General features: G+C 42.4%; 2 protein-coding genes and 2 long non-coding RNA genes across 5 annotated transcripts in view; 3 read left to right on the top strand and 1 right to left on the bottom strand.

The window, feature by feature from the left end:
* Nucleotides 1-1,992: 1,992 nt before the first annotated feature.
* On the bottom strand, nucleotides 1,993-15,968 carry LOC131383653 (uncharacterized). Its single transcript, XR_009213829.1, has 3 exons — nucleotides 15,929-15,968; nucleotides 12,879-12,946; nucleotides 1,993-3,124 (listed from the first exon to the last, which is right to left on the bottom strand). It is a non-coding gene; the product is annotated as an uncharacterized LOC131383653 (long non-coding RNA).
* Nucleotides 7,080-9,376, top strand: TAF7 (TATA-box binding protein associated factor 7). Its single transcript, XM_032158155.2, has one exon. The coding sequence runs from the start codon at nucleotides 7,821-7,823 to the stop codon at nucleotides 8,868-8,870; it is 1,050 nt and encodes a 349-aa protein (XP_032014046.1). The 5' UTR covers nucleotides 7,080-7,820; the 3' UTR covers nucleotides 8,871-9,376.
* Nucleotides 15,574-26,459, top strand: part of LOC131383654 (uncharacterized) — a 31,330-nt gene continuing 20,444 nt past the window's right edge. Inside the window, exon 1 of one of the 2 annotated variants that reach the window (XR_009213830.1) lies at nucleotides 15,574-16,181. This is a non-coding gene — a long non-coding RNA (uncharacterized LOC131383654). Of the gene's footprint in view, nucleotides 16,182-22,705; nucleotides 22,774-26,459 lie in introns of those variants that run through there. The other variant, XR_009213831.1, reaches the window with a different exon arrangement.
* On the top strand, nucleotides 24,016-25,429 carry SLC25A2 (solute carrier family 25 member 2). The gene has a single exon (XM_032158154.2). The coding sequence runs from the start codon at nucleotides 24,202-24,204 to the stop codon at nucleotides 25,105-25,107; it is 906 nt and encodes a 301-aa protein (XP_032014045.1). The 5' UTR covers nucleotides 24,016-24,201; the 3' UTR covers nucleotides 25,108-25,429.

Raw genomic sequence — 26,459 nt, 5'->3', positions numbered from 1 at the left:
TGATGCAGGAGAGGGACAGTTTGTCCTTGTTGGTGGTTCTGATGGTGACATTGTCCTTCAGGGTCTGCTACCAGTTTAGAATTCCATCTGTGAGTAGCTGACAAAGAATCACATCATAATTCTTGGAGGTGAATTGTTTGCCAGTATGATCATTTCTCTCTATAATAATTTTCATCTTTCATTTAAGGTCTCTTAGTCCTATTGTTTTGGTTAGGGCAACCACAGTTCTTACCTCTGATAGGACTAGACATCCAGCTGAAAATCACCTGCATTGACTGCATTATACTGCTCAACCTCCATTTCAACCAGGACTCTGAAGTGGGCCCTCAAACTGCCTCCAGTCTTCTATTCCATGCTATAACTGTTACTCTTCAAAATCAAGTATTTCTGTCATCATTGGACAGGAAATATATTCTGTATGCCCTGTAAAATTGTGTAGAAAAATCAGAACTCTATACTAAAGATATTGTCTAGGTCAATGGGGATCACCTGAAGAATGAAGAGGAGGAGGTGGCGAGTAGGTTCTGCAGGCTAACCCCACTTACACATTGCTCAATATCTGACGGCTGGCATTGGCATCCAAGGCCTGTGTCTTGCCCTGAGCTGTTCTGCCCCATCCCCACCACTAAGTGGTGGCAGCTCTGCTCCTCTGGTTCAGGGTTTCTTTTCTTTTCTTAAGAGATGGGGTCTGGCCATGTTACTCAGGCTGGAATGCAGTGGCTATTCACAGGTGTTCTCATAGCACACTGCAGCCTCTAGCTGGCATCAAGCAATCCTCCTGCCTCAGCCTCCTGAGTAATGGGGACCACAGGAGTGCCCCACTGCACACGCTCAGGGGTTCTTCAATAGCAGCAATTCAGAGTACATTCTGCTGTAGTACTCTCCTTTACTTGTAGGGGAAGGGAAGATGGCTATTAAAACTAATCTGATATATTTGTACAGAGTTACTGCCGGTGTTCAAAATCTACTGCAGACTTGAGTAAACATTCCTCTTATTAAGACGTTTTTCAGAATTTCCAAAACAAAATTTGTGCTAAAAGCCATTTTGTTATTTATATCAAAGATGCATATGTTTATATGAAAACATTTATACGATTTTCAGTGCCTTCAAATTCAAAGGGCTGAGGGTCTTCCTTGGGCGTAACTGCTAGATCTATCCTGTCATTCTCAAGCTCGGCTCTGGCTCGTTCTCTGGCCGTAAAGAGAGGCTTCTCAGCACTTACCCTTAGTTTTTCCCGTCACCGAGACGCAGATCTTCTGAGAGATTACCAACCTTAAACCCCTAGCATTCTCTTCCAGAATCTTACAGCGTATCGGCTACGTAGAATAAAGACCTAGTAGAATAAAGATCTCAGGCAGGGAAACAGCGCTTCCCGCGCTCCTCACGCCTTCCTTATGGGGGACTTCTTCCTGTTTCTTCTTCCTGCTGGTACTCAGATCCGAATACTTCTCGCTACCGTTGCTCCCTGCTTCCAAAGATGCTCAGGAAAAAAAGGCGGCACCTCACTCGGGGTCACTAGACATCCTGAGATTCCCGACCAAGATATTTCCAGCAGATTGTGAGACAGATAGCGGGCAGAGTCCTCTCCTAATGTGTTTCTCAAAAGCCTGCGGGGACTGCTGCGTCAGTGGATTGCTTTGTTTCCCTCCAGCCACGGATTGGCGGACAGCGGCACCCAGAGGCCCAGTATGATATCCCTAGCAGGTTAGTTTTCAAGGTCCTCACAAGAGACTATATTGGCTTTTTTCTCGAGACATATTTTAAAATACCAGCTGCTTTACTAAGAAGGGTACAAATCATTATTTTTGATAAAATATTAACAAAATGATCATTTCACAAAATTTAGTTCAAACGCTTTAATTTATTAAAATTCTTAATCTTTTTTTTTTTTTTTTTGAGACAGAGTCTTGCTTTGTCATCCAGGCTGGAGTGCAGTGGCACGATCATGGCTCACTGCAACCTCTGCCTCAAGGGTTCAAACAATTCTCCTGCCTCAGGCTCCCTAGTAGCTAGGATTACACATACACACCACGATGCTCAAGTAATTTTTGTAATTTTAGTAGAGATGGGGTTTCGCCATGTTGTCCAGGATGGTCTCGAACTCTTGACCTCAGGTAATCTGTCCACCTTGGCCTCCCAAAGTGCTGGGATTACAGGTGAAAGCCACTGCACCCAGCCTAAAACACGTTAAAATTCGACTAAGAATTCTTACAAATTTTTCCCTCTTGACATTTCCTTTTCAAGATGACACAATATTGAAACTTATTTTCTGTAAAAATGGCTACTCAAGAAATTGTCCACTGTAAAAAAATTATTATAAAAAATTCTCACTGTAAACAATATATTAAAGGAGAAAATTTCACTATAAAAGGTAGAAAATACTGATAAAAATGTAAAATTATGAATAATTGCATTATGTAACTACTGATATGAAGAATTTACATTCGATGTTTATCCATGCTTTTAAAATAGATATATACTTTTACAATTACAAAAATAATCAGCTCTTTTATGGATACTATTGGTTGCTCATGCCCCTTTTTCCTCTTGTAACACTTCCTTTTAGTTTAGGTGTTTGCCCTTAATGTACCTAGGGAAGCAGAACCTATTCAGAGCTGTAGTAGGTTCTGATAAATTTAATCTAATAATGATAATCTCATCCTCTTGACAGTGCTTAGTTAGGAATATAGACTTAAAATAATAAGCTTAAAGCAGGGCTTCTCAACTCTGGTACTATTTTGAGCCATATAATTCTTTGTGGTGGGGAGCTGTTCTGTGCCTTGTAAAATGTTTAGCAGTATCCCTGGCCTCTATGTACTAGACACCAGTAGGACCCACCCCCCACAGTTGTGACAACCATAAATGTCTCCAGACATTACCAAATGTCACCTCACCTCTCCCCAGCCGTTTTCAGAAACACAGGCTTAGGGTATTTCCCTAGTGAGTATTACTGAGCTAAGAATAGGAACATGGCCTAAGTTGGTCCAGTTGGATTGAAAGATAGACTGTTTGGGGAGAGTCACTCTCTTTTCACAGACAAGGAAGAAAGTTCTCCAGTTATTGCTGCTGGCTGGTATCTTGTGACTACAGCCTTTGGAATTCCACAAGGAGAGGAAAGCAGAGCTGAAACAATAGAAAAAGTATAAATAAGTGCTCATTCTTCAAAATTAGGAAGAAAAAACAATTTGTGCTACACCATGATTGTATCTGGCCTAGAGGCAGTGAAACTTCTAGACCTGCACTGTCCGCTAGAGTAACGACCAGCCACATGTGGCCACTGAGCACTTGAAATACAGCTAGTCCAAACTGAGATGTGCTGTAAGTGTAAAACACACACTAGCTGTTGAAGATTTAGTACAAACAAGAATGTAAAATGTATTATTAATATCTTTACATTATCGTAAAAATATGTTGCAATTATATCTTAGATATATTGGATTAAAATTATTGAAATTTCACTTGTTTCTTCTTGCTATTTGAATGTGGCTACTAGATAATCTAAAATCACATCTGTGGCTGACCATCTGTGGCCCACATTATATTTCTGTAAGACAAAGCTGTGCTAGACTACCTGTTTTTTGGGATCATAGATTTTCTTACTGTTTAAACCAGCATAAATTAGATTTTAATGTTTTCCTATAGAAAACATCCTACTAGATACAGGAACTGCTAAATATTTTTAGTTAACCTTTTTATCTTTAAAATATATGGTGATATAGCAATATGTAAGCTGGCTTTTCTGTGGTGTTTGCTATTTCCTCACCCCTATAATTTTCTACCTCCTAAATATATGCAGGATTTCTCCCATCACCCATAATTTAACCTCCAAAGTATAAGCAGCCCTTTAAGGAACTAAAAAGTGTATTAAAGGGCAGCTTATACTTTGGAGCCCTTTAAGGAACTAGAAAGTGTATTAAAGGGAATTTTCAAACATACACGATTATTAGTAACCTGATTCATACTCCTTAATCACAGGCAGGAAGCCTTTGGAGGACTTGTTACCACACTGGAGAATTTATTGCTCTCCCCAAATCTTTTGTTCACTAGTATCACAGATATTCCATGGAACAACCACAGGAGTGTAATTCATCAATTCAGAGTTTTTCTGAATGTCTAATGGAACTTTAAAAAAAAAAAACTGGGGATTTATCAGTAGACATTAAGATAATGTGATGTGGCAGAGGCCTTAGGCCTTAGTGATAGGCAGAGGCCTGCCACATCACATTACCTTTTTTTTTTTTTTTTTTTGAGATGGAATTTTGCTCCAGTGTTGCCCAGGCTGGAGTGCAATGGTGCAATCTCGGCTCACTGCAACCTTCGCTTCCCGGGTTCAAGCAATTCTCCTGCCTCAGTCTCCGGAGTAGCTGGGATTACAGGTGCCCGCCGCCAAGCCTGGTTAATTTTTTTTGTTTTTGTTTTTGTTTTGTCTTTGAGAAGGAGTCCCACTGTATTGCCCAGGCTGGAGTGCAGTGGCGCGATCTCAGCTCACTGCAAACTCTGCCTCCCGAGTTCACGCCATTCTCCTGCCTCAGCCTCCCGAGCAGCTGGGACTACAAGTGCCTGCCACCGTGCTCGGCTAATTTTTTGTATTTTTAGTAGAGACAGGGTTTCACCATGTTAGCCAGGATGGTCTTGATCTCCTGACCTCGTGATCCGCCCGCCTCGGCCTCCCAAAGTGCTGGGATTACAGGTGTGAGCCCCCGCACCTGGCCTTTTTTTTTGTATTTTTAGTAGAGATGGGGTTTCACCATGTTGGCCAGGCTGGTCTCGAAATCCTGACCTCAGGTGATCCATCTGCCTCGGCCACCCAAAGTGCTGGGATTACAGGCATGAGCCACTGCACCCAGCAGATTATCTTAATGTCTACTGAAAAATCCAATTTTAAAAAAATATTTAGGGTGAATATAATTTCCTCCCCTAAAAACAGCATATAGAAAATGTGTTAAACTCAAAAGCAGAAAATGTATTTCAGGACTGAAGGAGCTAGATACATTAAGAAAACCTTAGTTAATCCTTTTAACTATGTCTGGCAATATTCCATGTAAAGGAAGGTTTAGAAACTAAAATACACAGTAATTTTGGAAAATGAAAAATTGCATACAATTTATCTCAAGTTACCTTGTATGATAAGAATATTTGAGCATCATAAAACTCATAGGGAAGATGCTGAATAATATTCGGATTATTTTCATATATAATGACCTCACATTTTATATGGTTAAACAAAACACAGCCAGGCGAGGTGGCTCAAGCCTGTAACAGAAAAAACTTTACCTTTGAAAAAGAGGAAATAGATCATTCTGGAAATTATAGGTAAGTCAGCTAACATTCTTCAACACATTGTAAGCAAAGAGAAATAATTTACCATTATCTAGAAGGGCATACTTTCTCTTTTAAAATTAACATTAAAAACCAAACTAACGTCAGGTCATTTTAATTTCCTCCCACAACAGTATCTCATTCTAGATAAACCACATTCACACACACTATTAGTAAACCTCCCCACCTCATAACAATTAGAATTGTCCTTGACTAGAAAGGAAATGTATGTAAAGTGGCTCTATCTCATTTTAAAGTGACAAAGAATGTATTTTCTCTCAGAAATCACTACAGGATTTAAGACTATGATCTTTCTAGACAGATCAGTTTTTTCATTCAATTAGCAAATATTTTTTGTGTATCTCCCACATTCCGGTACTAGGCACTGGGACACAATGACCAGGATAGAAAAAGATCACTATCATGGAGCTTTCAATCATATAAGAATAAAGTGAATTTTGGAAATGTTAATTACATCTTAAGAGAATTCTCTTAAATTTAGGGGCAATTGTTAATATTTTGGAGGATAGAAATTAAATATGAATGGCCTTGATGCTCTCCCAAACAGATATTTTAAAAATAAATGGAAATAAATAGAAATAAGTACCAACTGTTACCCAGTTATGTCAAAATACTAAAAATATGTGTTGATGAATACCTGACTATCGATAGAAAAGACAAGCAGAAAACAGCAAAATAGTAGAGGTGGAGTTAAAAAAAAAGTCAAAGTAATTTAAAATTACTTGTACATGAGAGACAGGAAACAATACTTCAATTATATCTACTTTAACCAGATGCTCAGTCTATCAGACGATTCTGTCCAAAAGAACACTTCCTTCTCTGTTTACATTTACATCTAAATCAAGCACATAAAAAGGAATCACCCTTGTTTCCCCAGAAGTATTATAGAACAGAAGTAAACCCAGAGGCACAATTCCCCTACAGGGAATTATATTTAAAAAATACAGACTTTGGGCCAGACGCGCTGGCTCACACCTATAATCCTAGCACTTTGGGAGGCCAAGACAGGCAGATCACCTCAGGTCAGGAGTTCAAGACCAGCCTGGCCAACATGGTGAAACCCCTTCTCTACTAAAAATACAAAACTTAGCTGGGGTAGTGGAACGTGCCTGTAATCCCAACTACTCATGAGGCTGAAGCAGGAGAATCGCTTGAACCCCGGAGGTGGAGGTTGCAGTCAGCCAATATTGTGCCACTGCACTCTAGCCTGGGTGACAGCCTGAGACTCCATCTCCAAAACAAACAAACAAACAAACATACATATAGAGAGACTTAGAATTATATAGTGAGCTGCATGTCCTCCTCACTCCACTGATTTGGGTACTTTAAAAACCATTGTATAGTAGCTACACATTCTTGTATTGGCACCAGATAGGCTAGACCCTAGGGAACATCCGAGATGTTTCCAGAAGCAAAGACGCTTACTGCAAGGCGTCCCCCATCTCCTGGAATCACCCGGAAGTCTAGAAGCCATCCGGCCCCACAGCGATCCCGTAAAAGTGCTGGCTTAGCGGGGGACGAATCTGTGTCTTTCTTGGAACTTCCAAGCTCTAAATAGTTTGAAACCAACAGCTCTTCCGAAACACTGTCATTTTCATCCCGGAAAAACAAGTTATCGCGAAAAGATGAGTTTCACGCTGGGAAGCGTAATTGCGCTATTGCGCCTGCGCTAGCGGGGGTTCCGCCCTTCCGCCCGGAGGGGCTGTCACTCACAGCCACCTCCCGCCCCGCGTCTCGACGTAGCACTTCCGTTTTCGCTGGGTAGGCGACCCGGACGGAGGGCCGGCGAGGTGCGGGGTCTGGTGATCCGAGCTGCGCCTCTCGGCAAGATTTCGCGCTGCCCGTCCCGGGCCGTTTCATCAGTAATCGGTAGTGGATCACTCTGCCAAGCGGCAGGAATAATTAAGGAAACGACAAGGAGACGCTCGGCTCTCTCCTGCTTGGCTCCTTGCGGCCTCCTCTTCCCTTCGCTCCGGCCCGGTGAAACTGAACTTATAATCGTCACTGGATTGTAAGTACCCGAGGCGAAGAGAGCTCACTGAGCCCTGATTTTTTGAGTGTCTTTGTTCCGGGAGAGTTTGTGAATTGAAAGTATCTCTGCTGGGCTTTCTGGGCCGAAAACCGTTCCGCGGGAGCCGCCATTTGCTTTCCTGCTCCCTTGCTAGCTAGCTTTCTCCGCGTTGGCCGGCAGCGGCACCTAGAGGTTGGGACTTGGCATTGCATCTGATTTAATGAACTTAGTCTGTGAATAAGCCATTGTGTTAACGACTGGTATTCGGTCACAGCATATTTAGAGAAAAGACTTGGAGCTTACATAAAAACTAAGGCAAAATAGACGCTTAGCTGCTGATCTACAGACAACTTCTTGGAATTAAAAGATTTCAATTCATAGCAAACTGGTGTTTTAAACTATTGCAGTAGCTGGAACTTTTTAGTGTAACCAGCATTTATTGGAGAAGTGAATCACAAGGAAATAAAGATGAGTAAAAGCAAAGATGATGCTCCTCACGAACTAGAGAGCCAGTTTATCTTACGTCTGCCTCCAGAATATGCGTCTACTGTGAGAAGGGCAGTACAGTCTGGTCATGTCAACCTCAAGGACAGACTGACAATTGAGTTACATCCTGATGGGCGTCATGGAATCGTCAGAGTGGACCGTGTTCCATTGGCCTCAAAATTAGTAGACCTGCCCTGTGTTATGGAAAGCTTGAAAACCATTGATAAGAAAACCTTTTACAAGACAGCTGATATCTGTCAGATGCTTGTATCCACAGTTGATGGTGATCTCTATCCTCCTGTGGAGGAGCCAGTTGCTAGCACTGATCCTAAAGCAAGCAAGAAAAAGGATAAAGACAAAGAGAAAAAGTTTATTTGGAACCACGGAATTACTCTGCCTCTAAAGAATGTGAGGAAGAGAAGGTTCCGGAAGACAGCAAAGAAGAAATATATTGAATCTCCAGATGTTGAAAAAGAAGTGAAACGATTGCTGAGTACAGATGCTGAAGCTGTTAGTACTCGGTGGGAAATAATTGCCGAAGATGAAACAAAGGAGGCAGAAAATCAAGGCCTGGATATCTCTTCTCCAGGAATATCTGGTCACAGGCAGGGCCATGACTCATTAGAACATGATGAGCTTCGGGAGATATTCAATGACCTCAGCAGCAGCAGTGAGGATGAAGATGAGACCCAGCATCAAGATGAAGAAGATATAAACATCCTTGACACGGAGGAAGATTTGGAGAGACAGCTACAGGACAAGCTAAATGAATCAGATGAACAGCATCAGGAAAATGAAGGAACCAATCAGCTGGTTATGGGAATTCAGAAGCAGATTGACAACATGAAAGGCAAGCTCCAAGAGACCCAGGACAGGGCAAAACGACAAGAGGATCTCATCATGAAAGTGGAAAATCTGGCTCTCAAGAACAGATTTCAGGCTGTACTGGATGAGCTCAAACAAAAGGAAGACCGAGAAAAGGAGCAACTCAGCTCTTTGCAAGAAGAGCTAGAATCACTCCTAGAGAAGTAAAAAGAACTGATACTTAATTTCAGTCTTCAGACTGGTCAGTGTTAGAATAATTCTTGGCTTTATTGTACTGGGTATTAAGACCTTGTGCTTCCTAGTCCTTTTAATGCTGTGTGTTCTGTTAAGTTCTTTCATTTGTTTGTAATTTTGTTTTTCAGCAAATTTACATTGTTTTGCTAGGTGTTCATCCTATAAGAAGCAGGATTGTATAGGCAGAAAAATGATTGTAGGAAAGTTGCAGGATTAGTGGAATGTATGGTTCAACCTTAATTATAGCTTCATTGCAGGACTTTACTGTTTCTCCATTTTCTAGAAGCTGCTGTTGCTGCTTTGTGATGACGTGAGATCAATAAGAAGAACCTAGTCTAGAGACAATGATGCTAGTTTGCATATGTTTTCCCATGCAATAGTTGTTTTCCCAGTTATTCAAAGCAGTTTCCCATATGTAGAGATGCAAATTATTTTATTGTTTCCAATACAATAAATAAAAGCATCTGTTTTTCACTTTATAGTGTATCTTGTTCTTTCATGGTTGGTGGGAGTCAGGTCCCCTTGTGAGGTGGTTTCGTGGTGGAGTTCAGTGACTAAGCAATTTGATCCTGTTCTGCAGGTAGAGGCAGTTGGATTTCTGAAAAAAAGGAACACAGCAGGGGTAAAGAAATTGAGAATTGTCATGTTTGCATCATATTAAGATTCCAATTCTATCTGATATACTTGAAAGCTGGGAAACATTAGATACAGAGCTTTCTTAAAGTACCCTAATTTTTGTAGATGAAGGCCTTTGTGCCTTTTTTAAAAAGCGCTAAATCTACCTGCATAAAATGTTGGAAACAAAGCAGTGGTTATCAAGTGCAGTCCAATGAACCATTCCATTGGTTTGGATTAATATTTTATTTCTAATTTTCTTCAGTTGAGTTCCTATAATTAATATTCTGAGAACTGAGGTCATTTATCAATGTCATTTCATCAAAATTGCTCATAAAGGAAGTTGGTACCAAATTTCTCATGCGCTAAAGATAATCTAATGCCTCACAACATGAGCTATTTTTGAAAAATCAGTTACGGATAAAAGAGGCAGAGTTGTATGCAATTTGTTTGAGAGGTTGGTTTATGAGAAGCTTGGGTTTGAAAATATTTAGTCTTTTTTTTTGAGACGGAGTCTCGCTGCGTCACCATCTTGGCTCACTGCAAGCTCCGCCTCTTGGGTTCACACCATTCTCCTGCCTCAGCCTCCTGAGTAGCTGGGACTACAGGTGCCCGCCACCATGCCCAGCTGATTTTTTTTTGTATTTTTAGTAGAGATGGGGTTTCACTGTGTTAGCCGGGATGATCTCGATCTCCTGACCTCGTGATCTGCCTGCCTTGGCCTCCCAAAGTGCTGAGATTACAGGCGTGAGCCACTGCGCCCAGCCTCTTTTTTTTTTAAGACAAAGTTTTGCTATTGTTGCCCAGGCTGGAGTGCAATGGTGTGATCTCGGCTCACTGCAACCTCTGCCACCTGGTTTCAAGCAATTTTCCTGCCTCAGCCTACCGAGTAGCCGGGATTACAGGCATGTGCCACCACACCTGGCTAATTTTGTAGTTTTAGTAGAGACAGGGTTTCACCATGTTGGTCAGGCTGGTCTTGAACTCATGACCTCAGGTGATCCGCCCACCTTGGCCTCCCAAAGTGGTGGGATTACAGGCCTCAGCCACCACACCCAGCCTAAAGTCCATTTTACTTCTATCTGACAGGAAACAGTATTAAAATGTTAAAAAAAAAAAAAAAAAAGTCAGTTACCTAGCCCTCAGGTCTACAATTATATATGCTGACATTCGTAGACTTCAGAAGGCTAATTTATCTTTTTAACTGATATGTTTTTATGAGTAAGTTTTTTTTTTTTTTTTTTAGATGGAGTCTTGCTGTGTCACCAGGCTGGAGTGCAGTGGCATTATCTTGGCTCATTGCAACCTCTGCCTCCCAGGTTCAAGTGATTCTCCTGCCTCAGCCTCTGGAGTAGCTGGGACTACAGGCGTGTGCCACCACGCCCAGCTAATTTTTGTATTTTTAGTAGAGATGAGGTTTCACCATGTTGGCCAGGATGGTCTCGATCTCTTAACCTTGTGATCCACCCACGTCGGCCTCCCAGTGTGCTGGGATTACAGGCGTGAGCCACCATGCCTGGCCATGACTAAGATTTTAGCACAGAATATGTAAGCTTAAGCAAGGTTTCCCTCAATATCTAGGTTTTGTATTATTTCTTGAGGTTTCCAAATAACATATATTAAACAACAACAACAACAAAAACAGTTTAGGATACTAGGTGACAAAATTTCCTGTTTTGGTAATCCAGGTATTTTGCTACACTTAGAAGATTGACACCTGAAAAGCTCCCACCATATCTGGCTTTACAGTGGATCATTTATCAAGTAGTTTATTCTTACCAAGATCTCAACACCAATGGTGGCAGTTCCATCAATAACAGAAAGGAAAAATTCTGGATACAATAACAAAATAACAAAATAGTATATTGATCTCACTATTCCTGTTTCAGTTATGAGTTCTAAATGGATTCTAAAATCCGCATTTCCAACCTTGATTCTTCTGTGCTTCAGGTTTAGTTTAGCCAGATGTGTACTAGAAACATACTTGAAAGTATCTCTCAGGCAACTCAAGTGTAAATGTTCAAAATGGCTGGGTGCAGTGCCTCATGCCTATAATCTCAGCACCTTGGGAGGCTGAGGTGGGTGGATCACCTGAGGTCAGGAGTTCAAGACCAGCCTGGCCAACATGGCAAAACCCATCTCTATTAAAAATACAAAAAAAAATTAGCTGGGCATGGTGGTGGGCACCTGTAATCCCAGCTACTTGGGAGGGTGAGGCAGGAGAATAGCTTGAACCTGGGAGGCAGATGTTGCAGTGAGCCGAGATCATGCTACTGTGCTCCAGCCTGGGCAACAGAGCAAAACTCCATCTCAAAAAAAAAATACAGGTTCCAAATGGAACTCTTCCTCTTCCTCGAAAATTTGCTTTTCCTTTTGGGTTTCAGTAAAAATAAATGGCACCACCACACATCCCAACTGTGGAAGCTGGACACTAGAGCCATAACTTTACATTTCTCCCTTTCCCTTGCTACTTCTGATTTTACTTCTTAAGAAGCTCTTCACTCACTCTACTTCATCCTTACAGCCACTGTCCTATTTCAAGCCATTATTATCATCTATCAAATGGCAATAGCTTCTTTACCATCCAATTTAGTTTTCACTGCCACCAAACTGATTTTTCTGAGACATATTTGTGTTACTACCATGCTGAAAACCCTTCAGTGACATCTCATTGCTCTCAGGGCTAGGTTTGTATTTCTCAAAAAGATGCACAAGATTATGAGTGCTCCATTTACCTTTTCAGCCTCAGCTCCGCATTCAGTATATGGTCAGTCCACTCTGAACTTACATTTTTTTCAAGGAGCTTACTCATTCTCGCACTCCTGGGCCATAGATCCTTTTAACAAGCTGTTCACTCAACCTAGATGACTTTACCCTTTGAGTCCTACTTAACCCTCAGGTCTCAACCTAAGTGACTTCAGCAAGGCTTTCCTGACCCCTTTCTCCCTCTAGGTTAAGCAACCCTATTATGGCTTTGTACTTTGTGCCTCCGTCTCTCATTTATTTGACAAACATTTTGTGTGTGTGCGTGCCAAACTACAAGTTACTGGATATGCGGTGATAAAGCATTTAGTGTGTATAAACTCATGCACTGCATGGTCTACTGGGATGAGTATCTGTTATAACTAAAGTGTAAATTACCTTTGTTCATATCTCCTGCTTGGCTTTAAATTTACTGAGATATTTTGCTACATTAGTGACTGTAAACTGAAGAATAGTAGAAAGATCAAAATCTTAACATCCAGACATGTCATGCATGGTTTGTATCCTAGCTCAGTTACCTATTAGTTGTGTGACCTTGCACAGGTAGCAATCTGTTTACCTCAATTTTCTCATCTCCAAAGTGGAGGCAATAATACTACCTACCTCATAGGGTTATTGGACTGTTGGCTGCTGGCTGCTGAATCATATAAATGACTTCTTTAGAACAATGCCTGGAACATAATAAGTAAACAACAGAAGTAAATTTACCATTATTACAACCCATTAAGGTATGGACCATAACATACTAAATAATTAAAGAGTGACTGAAATGTTAGAAAAAGTGTTTATAGGGAAACAACTATTCTAAATGTAATTGATTTCAAATCTAAGAAATATTAGAGATCATTTTCAACCAAATTCAGATGGGAAAAAATTTCTGAATGAAAGCTTATAAATTAGGTTACAGCAGAAACAGTTTGCTTCAAATTTATCCGCAGCATAAACAAATTTACTCAGCTCTTTCCTTCTGCAGTTTAGCACTCACAGTTCTCTTTTCTTGGAATAGTCACCAGATATTCTCATGGATAGCTTTTTGTCACTGAAGGCCCAACTCAACCCTTATTTTCTCTAGTAACCCTATCTGGCCATTCAATCTAATTCTTAAGAAGCATGTGATTTAGATGTTTAATCATGTCAGGTGCTATGTCAAGTGCAGTGGTCTTCGTTAAAAAGTTGGAAGGTTCTTTGCTACTATTTTCTAATATATGTGTTCTGGAGGATATGTGCTTAAAAACAGAAGCAGCATCATTTTGGTTAGTTGGAATCAGGGAAATGGTTTTAATTGCTTAAGATTGCCTATTATCTTGGGCAATGTTACTGTATATGCTTGGCTCTGTTTTCTGCAAGTCCAACTGTATGGTCAAATGTATTTCATAGAACTTGACCTCAGGGAATCTGCCTCTGTTACTTGTGTTATTATGCCTGACAATTCATTGAGGGTATTAATGTTCTTGTACTGATCCCTGGCCTTGGTGTTATGGAGTATGGTTTCCAATGTAATATTTTCCTCCGAATAGCTTTGTTTAATGGAACTGGGGCATACTGGGACACTGTCATTCACATTTATCTTTAGTTATGGGTATGTGGGCTCCTCTCATTGTTTCACCTCTGGTGGTCACAATGAGATGATGAAAGACTTCCTCTTTCTTTTCTAAATCGTTCTGTAAGATCGGCTACATGGTGGTATCTTTTTTTGTTCTAATTTTAATATCTAGGGAAAAATAAGCATTGCTTTTCAAATTCTAGTTTGCAGACAACATATTCTCATGTTGAAGTTTCAGGTACCCCTTAACTGGAAACTCATGTTAGACAATAGTCTTACACTAATTTTAATAGATATCTTTCTACTTGTAAAAGAACACCCGGCTGGGCATGGTGGCTCATGCCTGTACTCCCAGCACTTTGGGAGGCCAAGGCAGATGGGTCGCCTGAGGTCAGGAGTTCAAGACCAGCCTGACCAAAGGTGAAACCCCATCTCTACTAAAAATACAAAAATTAGCCGGCTGTGGTGGCAAGCACCTGTAGTCCCAGCTACTTAGGAGGCTGAGACAGGAGAATTGCTTGAACCTGGGAGGCGGATATTGCAGTGAGCCGAGATCGTGCCACCACGCTCCAGCCTGGGTGATGGAGCGAGACTCCATCTCAATAAAAAACAACAACAAAAAAACAAAAAACAAAAGAATACCCATGAATTGTCACTCATAACTAGAATTTCACTATCTGGTTTTTCAACATCTGCAGATATTTTCAATATCAGCATGGGTTTTGTACAATTTTTCAAAATGTATAATGCCTTGGCTTTTCTCATCATGTAGCTCTTCCCAATTACTGTTGCTATTGAAACATATGACCCCATTCTGTAAGCTTCACATGAAATGTGTTCTACCTTAAGAGACAATGTCCTGAGAGAGCACTATTCTGAAGTCCTTGGTTGTTATTCATGAGAAAGACTTGTCTCATTTCAGGTACATTTTATGAAGAATGCTCAGCAGGGCTGGGCGCAGTGGTTCACTCCTATAATCCCAGCACTTTGGGAGGCCGAGGCAGGCAGATCACTTGATGCCAGGACCAGCCTGGCCAACATGGTGAAACCCTGTCTCTACTAAAAATACAAAAAATTAGCTGGGCATCGTGGTGGGTGCCTGTAATCTCAGCTACTCAGGAGGCTGAGGCAGAAGAATTGCTTAAACCTGGGAGGCAGAGGTTGCAATGAGCCAAGATCTGGCCATTGCACTCCAGCCTGGGCAACAGAGTGAGACCCTGTCTCGGGAAAAAAAAAAAAAAAGTGCTCACCAGAATAAGCCCACTGCAGGGGCAGTGTCGCAGTTCACTCATTTTCTAGTATTTCTAATTCCTCAAATTTCTCTAACGTCTGTGCTTCAGTTTCTTTTTCTTATAGTAGCTAGTACATTGACTCTCATTAATAGCAGGCATATGGTTAATGTAGCATATTCATTTTTAAAAATCCTGTTCTTTCTGTTGCCATATGCGGTTTCTATATTGTATCTCCTTATAGAAGAGCAAAAGGGGAAAGGTTAGATGTCTCTCTTTTCTCTCCATCATAAATGAGCAGCTAAATTCAGAATACAAAGTAAGTTACTGTACTAACGAGAGAAAATTGAAAATAAAACAATTATAGTCCAGTATTGACTTTCCAAGTGCACGCATTCCAAGTCAGTACTAGACAATAAACGCATCAAGAGAAGAGCAAGAAATAAGCAAGAAAGGAGCACTTACCCAGTAAAACATTTTTCCTTTCTTGCTTATTTCCTGCTCTTATCTTCATGCATTTATTCACTTGGCCCCATCAAAACTCTTATGTCCCCTATCAATATTTATGATATATTTTTATACAATCATAACATTTTTTCTTATAAAGAAAACATATTCTTAAGCAGAAAAAGTAACTTTTCATGGGTATCCTTATCATTGGGATATTCTTTTCTAGGCAAGAGCTACATTTCCTGGATTTACTTCCATTTCCTACATGTCCTGAACTCAGTGCCCACCCTTCCTATTCACCTGAAGCCTGAGAGTGACCCTTCCATGGAAATTGTCTCCCACATTCTCTCTACAATCTTTCTTAGATTTTTTTTTTGTTCTCACAGGTACTGTGATAGCTAGCCTCCAAGATGGCTCCCATTGATTCTTACCTCCTGGTATTAATCTTGTATAGTCCCCTCCTACATTGAATGGGAATGTCCTGAGTAAATGATAAGCTATTGCAGAAATAATGATTTGTGACTTGCAAGGCGAGGTCATAAAAGACGTGACTTTTGCTTGCTCTGTCTCGGATCACTCACTCCAAGGGAAATCAGCCACAATATTGTGGGGACACTCTTTAGAGAGGTCCAAGTGGTGACAAACAGGCCTTCTTGTGAACAGCCAGCAGAACTTGCCAGTCATGTGAGTGATCCATCTTTGAATCAGATTTTCCAGCCCCTGGTCAAGGCTTCAGATGACTGAAACTGTAACTGACATCTTTACTGAAACCTCATGAGAGACCCCTAAGTGAGAAATACCCAGCTAAGCTGCTCCTAAATTCCTGATCCACAGAAACTATATGACATATAAATGTTTGTAGCTCTTTTATTTCACTTCATTTTGGAGTAATTTCTGATGCAGCAGCAGATAACCAATACAAATTTTTGCTACCTACCTAGAAGTGAGGTGCTGCCATAAAAATATAAAGTGTGAGAGTGGCTTTGAAATCAGGTCTGTACACACTTCTCAAAAGAAGACATTTATGCAGCCAACAGACACACGAAAAAATACTCATCATCACTGGCCATCAGAGAAATGCAAATCAAAACCACAGTGAGATACCATCTCACACCAGTTAGAATGGCGATCATTAAAAAGTCAGGAAGCAACAGGTGCTGGAGAGGATTTAGAGAAATAGGAACACTTTTACACTGTTAGTGGGACTGTAAACTAGTTCAACCATTGTGGAAGACAGTGTGGCTATTCCTCAAGGATCTAGAACTAGAAATACCATTTGACCCAGCCATCCCATTACTGGGTATATACCCAAAGGATTATAAATCATGCTGCTATAAAGACACATGCACACGTATGTTTATTGCAGCACTATTCACAATAGCAAAGACTTGGAACCAACCCATCAATGATAGACTGGATTAAGAAAATGTGGCACATATACACCATGGAATACTATGCAGCCATAAGAAAGGATGAGTTCATGTCCTTTGTAGGGACATGAATGAAGCTGGAAACCATCATTCTCAGCAAACTATCGCAAGGACAAAAAACCAAACACCGCATGTTCTCTCATAGGTGGGAACTGAACAATGAGAACACTTGGACACAGAAATGAGAACATCACACACCAGGGCCTGTTGTGGGGTGTGGGGAGGGGGGAGGGATAGCATTAGGAGATATACCTAATGTAAATGATGAGTTAAGGCATGCAGCACACCAGCATGGCACATCCACACATATGTAACAAACCTGCACGTTGTGCACATGTATAAAAAAAAAAAAATCAGGTCTGCACATGGAGAGAAACCACTCTGGAATTTTGGACACACAGAAACTATGGGATATAACAAATGTTTATTGTTTTTTAATGTCACTAAGTTTTGGGAGTGATTTATTGTACATAAGTATATAAGTAATGCTTGTACATAAATGTCATTTGAAAAAATAAGCAGAGTTCATTAGAAGAGTAGATGGAATTAGTACATGGAGAGCCTTCAACTCTTAAATTTAAGATCTAATATTGGTCCCCTGGTACAAGTGTTTAGAAAAAAAAAGATATAATATTGGGTGTTGGTATCAGTTGGGAGCAATTGTTATTTCTGTGTGTTCTTGATCCGAGAGATAAAGTGATGAAAAGTATGATATTGTGAAATATGTATTTGGTCTTTGATTCGTTTCCTGGTATACAACTGCTAAAATCCTTAGAAACTCCAGAGTGATGTCTTTTTCTATGCTAATGATTGACTTGAAGGCTGGCAGCGCCTAGGTAGCCTTAGGATGGGGTCTGGTGGCCAGAAAGACCAAGGCAGGATTAGGATCAACCTCTAGAGAAGGGGAGAGGGGCTGAAGGTTAAGCTGATCACCACTGGCAAATGATGCAATCAACCACTCCTATGTAATGAAGCTTCCATAAAAACCCTGGGTTCAGCGAGCTATCTGATAGCTAAACACGTGGAGGTTCTTGGAGGATGGAGCCCTGGGGAAGGCATGGAATTTCTGTGCCTCTTTCCCTATGTCTCACCTTATGCATCGTTTCATCTGTATCCTTTTGTAATATATTTTATAGTAAACCAGTAAACGTGTTTCCCTGAGTCCTGTGAGCAGCTCTAGTGAATTAAACCCAAAAAGGGGCCATAGCAACCTCAACATGAAGCTGGTCTGTTAGAAGTTCTGGAGCCCTGGACTTATGACTAGTGTCTGAGGTGGGAGTGGGGTGGGGTGCAGTCTTGGATAATGAGCACTTACCCTGTGGGATCTGATGCTTTCTCCAGGTAGATAGTGTTGGAATTGGATTGGAAGACACCCAGCTGGTGTCTGCTGTAGAACTGATTGCTTGCGTGGTGTGTGGGGAGAAACCCTGACCCATTTGGTCACAGAAGTCTGCTGTGTTGATTGTTGTGGTGTGAGCAGAAGCAAAACATCTTGAGTGCATTTTTCCACTCACAGAAACAGTGCTTAAAGACTGGCAATATGTGTGCATCATGAACTGTAGCCCAATGGGATCCATTTATTTTGATTTCATTCTCAGAAAAGGGAAGGGGGGAAAAAAGGTTTTGTTTTGTTTTGTCTTGCTCTGTCACCCAGGCTGGAATGCAGTGAAATACTTTTTATGGAGGCAAAAATAGCCTAGCATGGCTGTTCATACAGCAAAATAAGATAAAATAGCAATGTAGAACTTCATTTATTTGCAATGAAAGATAAAAGATATAAAATATTTTTAAAATCTCACTCAGATAACACCTTTACAGTAAATAACCTTAATTATATGTTTTAGGCTCTCTCTATAATGAAATAGTAATGCAGAGTACATGCCATGTCACTAGACTTGGAATGCCTTGGACTTGCTTATATTTATTACACATATAATGGGCTCCCTTTGTCTTAAGGTCTACATCTAGTGGCTAAACCATTTCCAAATATCTGTTTCATTTGCCATTCAATGTTTATTTTTAGACTGTAGGAGGCTTCGAAGGCAAATTTCTAATTTATATTAGGTGACCGTGGCAAAATCTACTTAATATGTTATTATTTAAATAATTTCTGGGCTGAGTGCAGTGCCTTATTCCTGTCATCTCAGCACTTTGGGAGGCTGAGATGGGAGGATCACTTGAGCCCAGGAATTTGAGACCAGCCTGGGCAACATAGTGAGATTCTGTCTCCACAAAAAATAAAAAAATTAGCTGGGTGTGATGGTGCACACCTCTGGCCCAGCTACATGGGAGGCTAAAGTGGAAGGATTGCTTCAGCCTGAGAGGTTGAGGCTACAGTGAGCCATGACTGTGCCACTGTATTCCGGCCTGGGCAACAGAGCAAGACAAACCAAAACAAAACCCTTTTCCCCCCTTCCCTTTCCTGAAAGTGAAATCAAAACATAGAAAAAAATTCCTCAAATATGACATGACGGATTTCAAAATCCTAATGAAGTTTTCTATTTTCAAATTGCAGATTGTTCTCATCCTCTCTGCTTTACCTAAGAGGCTGCTAAATAAAACAACAGAAATGATTTTTAAAAGATGTTAACCTCTAAGGACAAAGAGAATAGGAAATGAGACAACAGTGGATGAGAGATGTCAACCCATTATCTGAAGGCCAAAACAGAGAAATGATAAATGAATTCATAGATCAGAAAAAGTTACATGCTAAATGTCTGCAAGTAGTTACACTAAAGAGAGACAAACCCACTTGATAGAGCCTTGTAAGAGGCAAAATTTTTGCAAGCAGAAGATTCCAGGGAATGTGGGAAGGTGTAGGGTTAGAGATGTGAGATTCATTAAAGTCTGTGTTCAGAGTTGTTGGGTGTCCAGGATCTCTATCCCACTCTATGAAGCCAGATAACTCTTTCCATCCCACAGAAGATGGAAATTTTATTTTCTGGATAAATTGAACCAAAGAAGGCCCAAACTCAGAGAAAGCAGGCACAGTATCAAATAAGGAAAAAATTATGTGAAAGTCTATATATTTACTCTAGGTGTGTCACCCCTCTTCCCCTCTCTTGTTCTCTTTAAATCAGTATCTAGGTTTATAACATACCTCTCCCCCACCACACCCTACACACACAGAGTCAAGGCTGGTAGAGCATTCTCTGAAGAAACTGTGGTCCCAGAGAAAAGAACTGCAACTGCTGACATTTGGGCATTTCCCAAAGAAAAGCCCAGGTTACTATTTACTACAGTGAAGACTACCTGGTGACAAATTATCCATGCACAATTTGCTTTTTAGTACCTCATTAAAAAATTTTTTTTAAATATTCTCAGAGACCATTGTTCTGAAGTACCTCACTTTTAATTGACAGCCAAGGATAATTAGACAAGGAAAGTTTTCTAAATGAAAGAGAGAATGCTTTCAGCATACTTTCTTGCCCCCAGATTTTGTTTTTACTACCCATGGCCGACTATGGCTTGGAATGTAAGCCTGGAGAGAATTCATTCCAATGCTGGGATTATAAATATCTGGGAGGAAAAAGTGTGTCCTGACAGTGGTATCCTCACTAATGTCCAAAAAACATCTTGCCTTGAAAGCTAGACATGTCATTTATATCCCAAACTTCTACTTCTTTTTAAATTGAATTTCATTTTAGATTCAAGGAATACATGTGCAGGTGTGTTACATGGGTATGTTGTATAATGCTGAGGTTTGGGCTTCTAGTGAACCCGTCACCCACATAGTGAACATAGTACCCAACAGGTAGGTTTTCAACCCTCAATCCCTCCCACCCTCCCCACTTTTGGATTTCCCAGTGTCTGTTATTCCCATCTTTATGTCTTTGTGTACCCATTGTTTAGCTCCCACTTATATAAGTGAGAACATGCAGTATTTGATTTTCTGGTTCTAAGATATTTCACTTAGAATAACAGCTTCCAGCTCCATCCATGTTGTGAAGGACATGATTTCATTCTTTTTTATGGCTGCATAGTATTCCATGGTATACATATAGCACATTTTCTTTATCCAATCAACTATTGATGAACACTTATGTTGATTCCGTGACTTTCCTATTGTCAATAGTGCTGCCATAAACATATGAGTGTAGATGTTTTCTGGTGTTTTTTTTTGGAGACAGGGTCTTCTTTTGCCACCCAGGCTGGATCATAACTCACTGCAGCCTCCAACTCCTCAGCTCAGTCAATCCTCCCATCTCCGCCTCCTGTGTAGCTGCCACTACAGGTGCATGCCACCATGCATGGCTACTTTTTGTATTTTTTTGTAGAGATGGCATTTTACCATGTTGTCCAGGCTGGTCTGGAGCTCCTGGGCTCAAGCGATCTACCTGGCTTGGGCTCCCAAAATTCTGGGATTACAGGTGTAAGTCACTGTCCCCGGCACAGGTGTCTTTTTGATAAAATGATTTCTTTTCCTTTGGGTAGATACCCAATAGTGGGATTGCTGGGTTGAATGGGTGTTCTATTTTTAGTTCTTTGAGAAATCTCCATACTGCTTTCCATAGGGGTTGAACTATTTTACATTCCCATCAACAGTGTATAAACGACAAATTTCTACTTCTGCATGAGGCTGTGTGGGTCCTCAAAGAGAATCTCAAAACTTAGAAAGCATGGTGCTGAGCCACCCAGCTCTTTTCTATCAAGTTTCTTAGCAATGCAGCATATAAATATTATCCGTTTTCCAAGTTGATTTTATAGTGCCGTGTTCTGTCTTCAGAAATGATAAGGACTCCATGTTCCACCAGTTCCCAGGGCTGCAACCCCAGATCCTTGGGGATGTTGCCATGTGATAGCATTTCTCCAGCTCCGCAGGAAAGCAGTAGCACATCTCCAGGGCTAAGGACTCCCACAGTGCCCTACTCCCCTCCTTGCCCCCCAGGAAAGTCAGGAGCATGGGCAGCTCGCTGAGGGTTTTCTGATCAAAAGCAGTCACTGTCTCATGTAGCAACCCTCAGATCGTTTCGTTACCGGACAGGGGTCCCGATCCAGACCCAAGGGATGGTTCTTGGATCTCATGCAAGAAATAATTCGGGGCAAGTTCATAGAGTAAAGTGAAAGCAAGTTTATTAGAGAAGTAAAGTAGCAAAAGAGGCCGGGCGCGGTGGCTCACGCTTGTAATCCCAGCACTTTGGGAGGCCGAGGTGGGCGGATCACGAGGTCAGGAGATCGAGACCACAGTGAAACCCCGTCTCTACTAAAAAATACAAAAAATTAGCCGGGCGTGGTGGCGGGCGCCTGTAGTCCCAGCTACTCGGAGAGGCTGAGGCAGGAGAATGGCGTGAACCCGGGAGGCGGAGCTTGCAGTGAGCCGAGATTGCGCCACTGCACTCCAGCCTGGGCGACAGAGCGAGACTCCGTCTCAAAAAAAAAAAAAAAAAAAAAAAAGAAGCAAAAGAATGGCTAGTCCATAGGCCCAGCAGTGGCCTGGACGGCTTGACTAAGGATACTTACAGTTTTTTATTGAATGTAAGCTAAACAAGGGGTGGATTATTCATGAGGTTTCTGGGAAAGGGGTCCAAAGTTACCGGAACTGAGGATTCCTCCCCCTTTTTAGACCATATAGGGTCACTTCCTGTTGTTGCCATGGCATCTGTAAGTGGTCACGGCCCTAGTGGGAGTGTCTTTTAGCATGCTAATGCATTATAATTGGCGTATAATAAGCAGTAAGGACGACCAGAGGTCACTTATTACGCCATCTTGATTCTGGTGGGATTTGGCTGGCTTCTTTACTGAAACCTGTTTTATCAGCAAGGTCTTTGTGACCCATATCTTGTGCCGGCCTCCTATCTCATCCTGTGACTTAGAATGCCTGTCTTCCTGGGAATGCAGTCCAGCAGGTCTTGGCTTTATTTTACTCAGTCCCTAGTCAAGATGGAGTTGCTGTGGTTCCAGCGCCTCTGACAGTTTGTGTTCTCTACTTTATTTTTTGTAGGGGTGAGAGGTGTCTCATTTTGCTGCCCAAGCTATCCTTGAACTCCTAGGCTCAAATGAGCCTCCCTCTGCAACCTCTTCAAGTGTTGGGATTACAGGCATGAGCCACCGCACCTGGCCTGTCTTACCTACTTTAAAGCAGTTTTCTTGTAGATTGACCCTCTGAATTCAAGCTCTATTCAAGTGAGGGCATCTTTTTTTCGGTTTGTTTATTTTTGTTTTTTGCATGGTAAGAAGCGTGGGATAGGCCGGGTGTGGTGGTTCATGCTTGTAAGCCCCAACACTTTGGGAGGCCAGTGGGTAGATTGCTTGAGTTCAGGAGTTCGAGACTAGCCTGGGCAACATGGCGAAACCCCGTCTGTACAATACAAAATTTAGCTAGATGTGGTGGCTTGCGCCTATAGTCGCTCTAGTCTCAGCTACCCAGGAGGCTGAGGTGAGAGGATCGCCTGAGCCCAGGAGATTGGGGCTGCAGTGAGCCAGGATCGCGCCACTGAACTCCAGCTTAGGCGGCAGAGTGAGACCCTAACTCAAAAAAGAAAAAAGAAGAGAAAAGAAAAGAAAAGAAGCAGGGCTGGCTGATTAGGACAGCATTTCTTTTGCCGCCAGTTGAACAGCGGCGTCTAGAGTTTCCGGCCATAATTGCAAGAATTTATCGAAAAGCTTTACATGTTTTCTTGGTTTTGGTTTTGAGACAGAGCCTCGCTCTGTCGCCCACCCTGGGGTGCAGTGGCGCGATCATAGCTCACTGCAGCATCGACCTCCCGGGTTCAAGCGATCCTCGCTTCATTATCCTGAATTGCTGGGACCACAGGCGCGTGCCATCGCGCCCGGGTATTTTTTTGTTTTTGTAGATATGGAGTCTTGCCATATTGCTCAGGCTGGTCTCGATCTCCTGGGCTCAAGCAATCCTCCCGCCTTGGCCTCCCAAAGTGCTGGGATACAGGAGTGAGCCACCGCGCCCAGTCGCAGTACACTAAAAGCATTTATTCGGTCCGCGTCCCCCGCCTGCGGGTGCAGGGATGGCGGCTCCAGGCTGGAAGCGGCTGGGGGCCCGGCCAGTGGGCCAGGAGCCGCAGGAACGCTAGTGAGCCGCGCGCGGGGCTGGCAGCTGGGGGTTATTTCAGTGCGCGGGGAGGGGGCGGCCCGCGGCGGAGCGTGGGGTTGAGCGGCTTCCCCCCGCACTGGGGGTAAGATCCCAGAACAGGCGGCAGAGCCACCCCACAACCCCCAACCCCAATCCCCGCGCTCGCTGCGGCTGGACGTGAAAAGCCGGTCCCACGCTCTGGGGACTTAGTCGCCTTCCACTGGGACCCTCAGACAAGTGAGCGAACATGAAGTCCAGTCCTGGCATCCAAGCCGCCGTCGACCTCACAGCGGGGGCCGCAGCGGGGACAGCGTGTGTACTGACTGGGCAGCCCTTCGACACAATAAAAGTGAAGATGCAGACGTTCCCTGACCTGTACAAGGGCCTCACCGACTGCTTCCTGAAGACATATGCCCAAGTGGGTCTCCGGGGCTTCTACAAGGGCACCGGCCCGGCACTTATGGCCTACGTCGCCGAAAACTCGGTCCTCTTCATGTGCTACGGGTTCTGCCAGCAGTTTGTCAGGAAAGTGGCTGGCATGGACAAGCAGGCAAAGCTGAATGATCTCCAGACTGCAGCCGCGGGTTCCTTCGCCTCTGCATTTGCTGCACTGGCTCTCTGCCCCACTGAGCTTGTGAAGTGCCGGCTACAGACCATGTATGAAATGGAGATGTCAGGGAAGATAGCAAAAAGCCATAATACAATTTGGTCTGTCGTGAAGGGTATCCTTAAAAAGGATGGCCCCTTGGGCTTCTACCATGGACTCTCAAGTACTCTACTTCAAGAAGTACCGGGTTATTTCTTTTTCTTTGGTGGCTATGAACTGAGCCGATCGTTTTTTGCCTCAGGGAGATCAAAAGATGAACTAGGCCCTGTCCATTTGATGTTAAGTGGTGGAGTTGCTGGAATTTGCCTCTGGCTTGTCGTGTTCCCAGTGGATTGTATTAAATCCAGAATTCAAGTTCTTTCCATGTATGGGAAACAGGCAGGATTTATTGGTACCCTCTTAAGTGTTGTGAGAAATGAAGGAATAGCCGCCTTATATTCTGGACTGAAAGCTACTATGATTCGAGCAATCCCTGCCAATGGGGCACTGTTTGTGGCCTATGAATACAGCAGGAAGATGATGATGAGCCAGTTGGAAGCATACTGAAGTGTCTTGGTGAACCTGGATCTGAGTCCATGAGTTTGAGGACTACAGTTCATCACAGGGTTCAGCAGAGTACAAGACCACTGCCGAATTTTGACTTCATGGGAATTTTGGTTTTATCTTCCCTTCTTCTACCCTAAATCTTAACTTTATGGAAGGGCCTCTATTTTACATCATATAATTTCTGCCCATAATTGTATTGAAATAGGAAAGTTGCTGCTCTTGCACTTGCTGGAATGTACAGGGTGGGCTGGTTGGCCCTATGTACCTAATCTGAAAAACTAAATATTCTGTCAGGGCCTTTGCATAAAGCCGTTTGTGTGTACATGCAGTTTGGATGATTCTATGTTGTGAGTGAAACAATTTAGTTCTATATATAATCTCAAATATCAGCCCCCCAAACCCACAATTGACCATATTTTGTGAAGATAGGTATGAAGGTATGAATGATTACTTAGGATCACTCTCTCTCTCTCTCTTTTTTTTTTTTTGGAGACGGAGTCTCACTCTGTCGCCCAGGCTGGAGTGCTGTGGCATGATCTCAGCTCACTGCAACCTCTGCCTCCCTGGTTCAAGCGATTCTCCTGCCTCAGCCTCCTGAGTAGCTGGGATTACAGGTGCCCACCACCACGCCCAGCTAATTTTTGTATTTTTAGTAGGGATGGGGTTTCACCATGTTGGCCAGGCTGGTCTCGAACTCCTTACCTCAGGTGATCCACCCACCTCGGCCTCCCAAAGTGCTGGGATTATAGGCATGAGACACCGCGCCCAGCTAGGATCTCTTTTAAAGTCTGCTTAACATGTGCACTACATTAGGTGGTTCAAGTTTTGAAATGTCTTCATGTGGTGCTTGATACCAAAATACTCCTCTCTCTCTCTCATATATATATATATACTTTTTTTTTTTTTTTTTTTTGAGATGCAGTCTCACTCTTGTTGCCCAGGCTGGAGTGCAGTGGCACGATCTCGGCTCACTGCAACCACCACCTCCCGGGTTCAAGTGATTCTTCTACCTCAGCCTCCCAAGTAGCTGGGACTACAGGTGCACGCCACCACGCCCGGCTAACTTTTGTGTTTTTAGTAGAGATGGGGTTTTGCCATGTTGGCCAGGCTTGTCATGAACTCCTGACCTCAGGTGATCCACCCGCCTAGGCCTCCCAAAGTTCTGGGATTACAGGCGTGAGCCGCCATGCCTGGCCTCATCTATATTTTTAAGAGGAGAAGGTACCTGCATACCAGTGTGGCTTTGACATTCTTGAGTTAAAAGTTTCAGAGTAAGCATTGTGGATTTTCCCAAGAAACAATACCCTTAATATAGTGTTATCCATTTTCAAAGTGGGATTATATTCTGCACT

The sequence above is a fragment of the Hylobates moloch genome, unplaced genomic scaffold, assembly GCF_009828535.3.
Source record: "Hylobates moloch isolate HMO894 unplaced genomic scaffold, HMol_V3 SCAFFOLD_6, whole genome shotgun sequence".
NCBI classification, from domain to species: domain Eukaryota; kingdom Metazoa; phylum Chordata; class Mammalia; order Primates; family Hylobatidae; genus Hylobates; species Hylobates moloch.
This window is presented reverse-complemented; position numbering and strand designations above follow the sequence as displayed.

Bases quoted from the DNA above. Each gene is read 5' to 3' on its own strand.
- TAF7 (XM_032158155.2), top strand. From the start codon at position 7,821: ATGAGTAAAAGCAAAGATGATGCTCCTCACGAACTAGAGAGCCAGTTT.
- SLC25A2 (XM_032158154.2), top strand. From the start codon at position 24,202: ATGAAGTCCAGTCCTGGCATCCAAGCCGCCGTCGACCTCACAGCGGGG.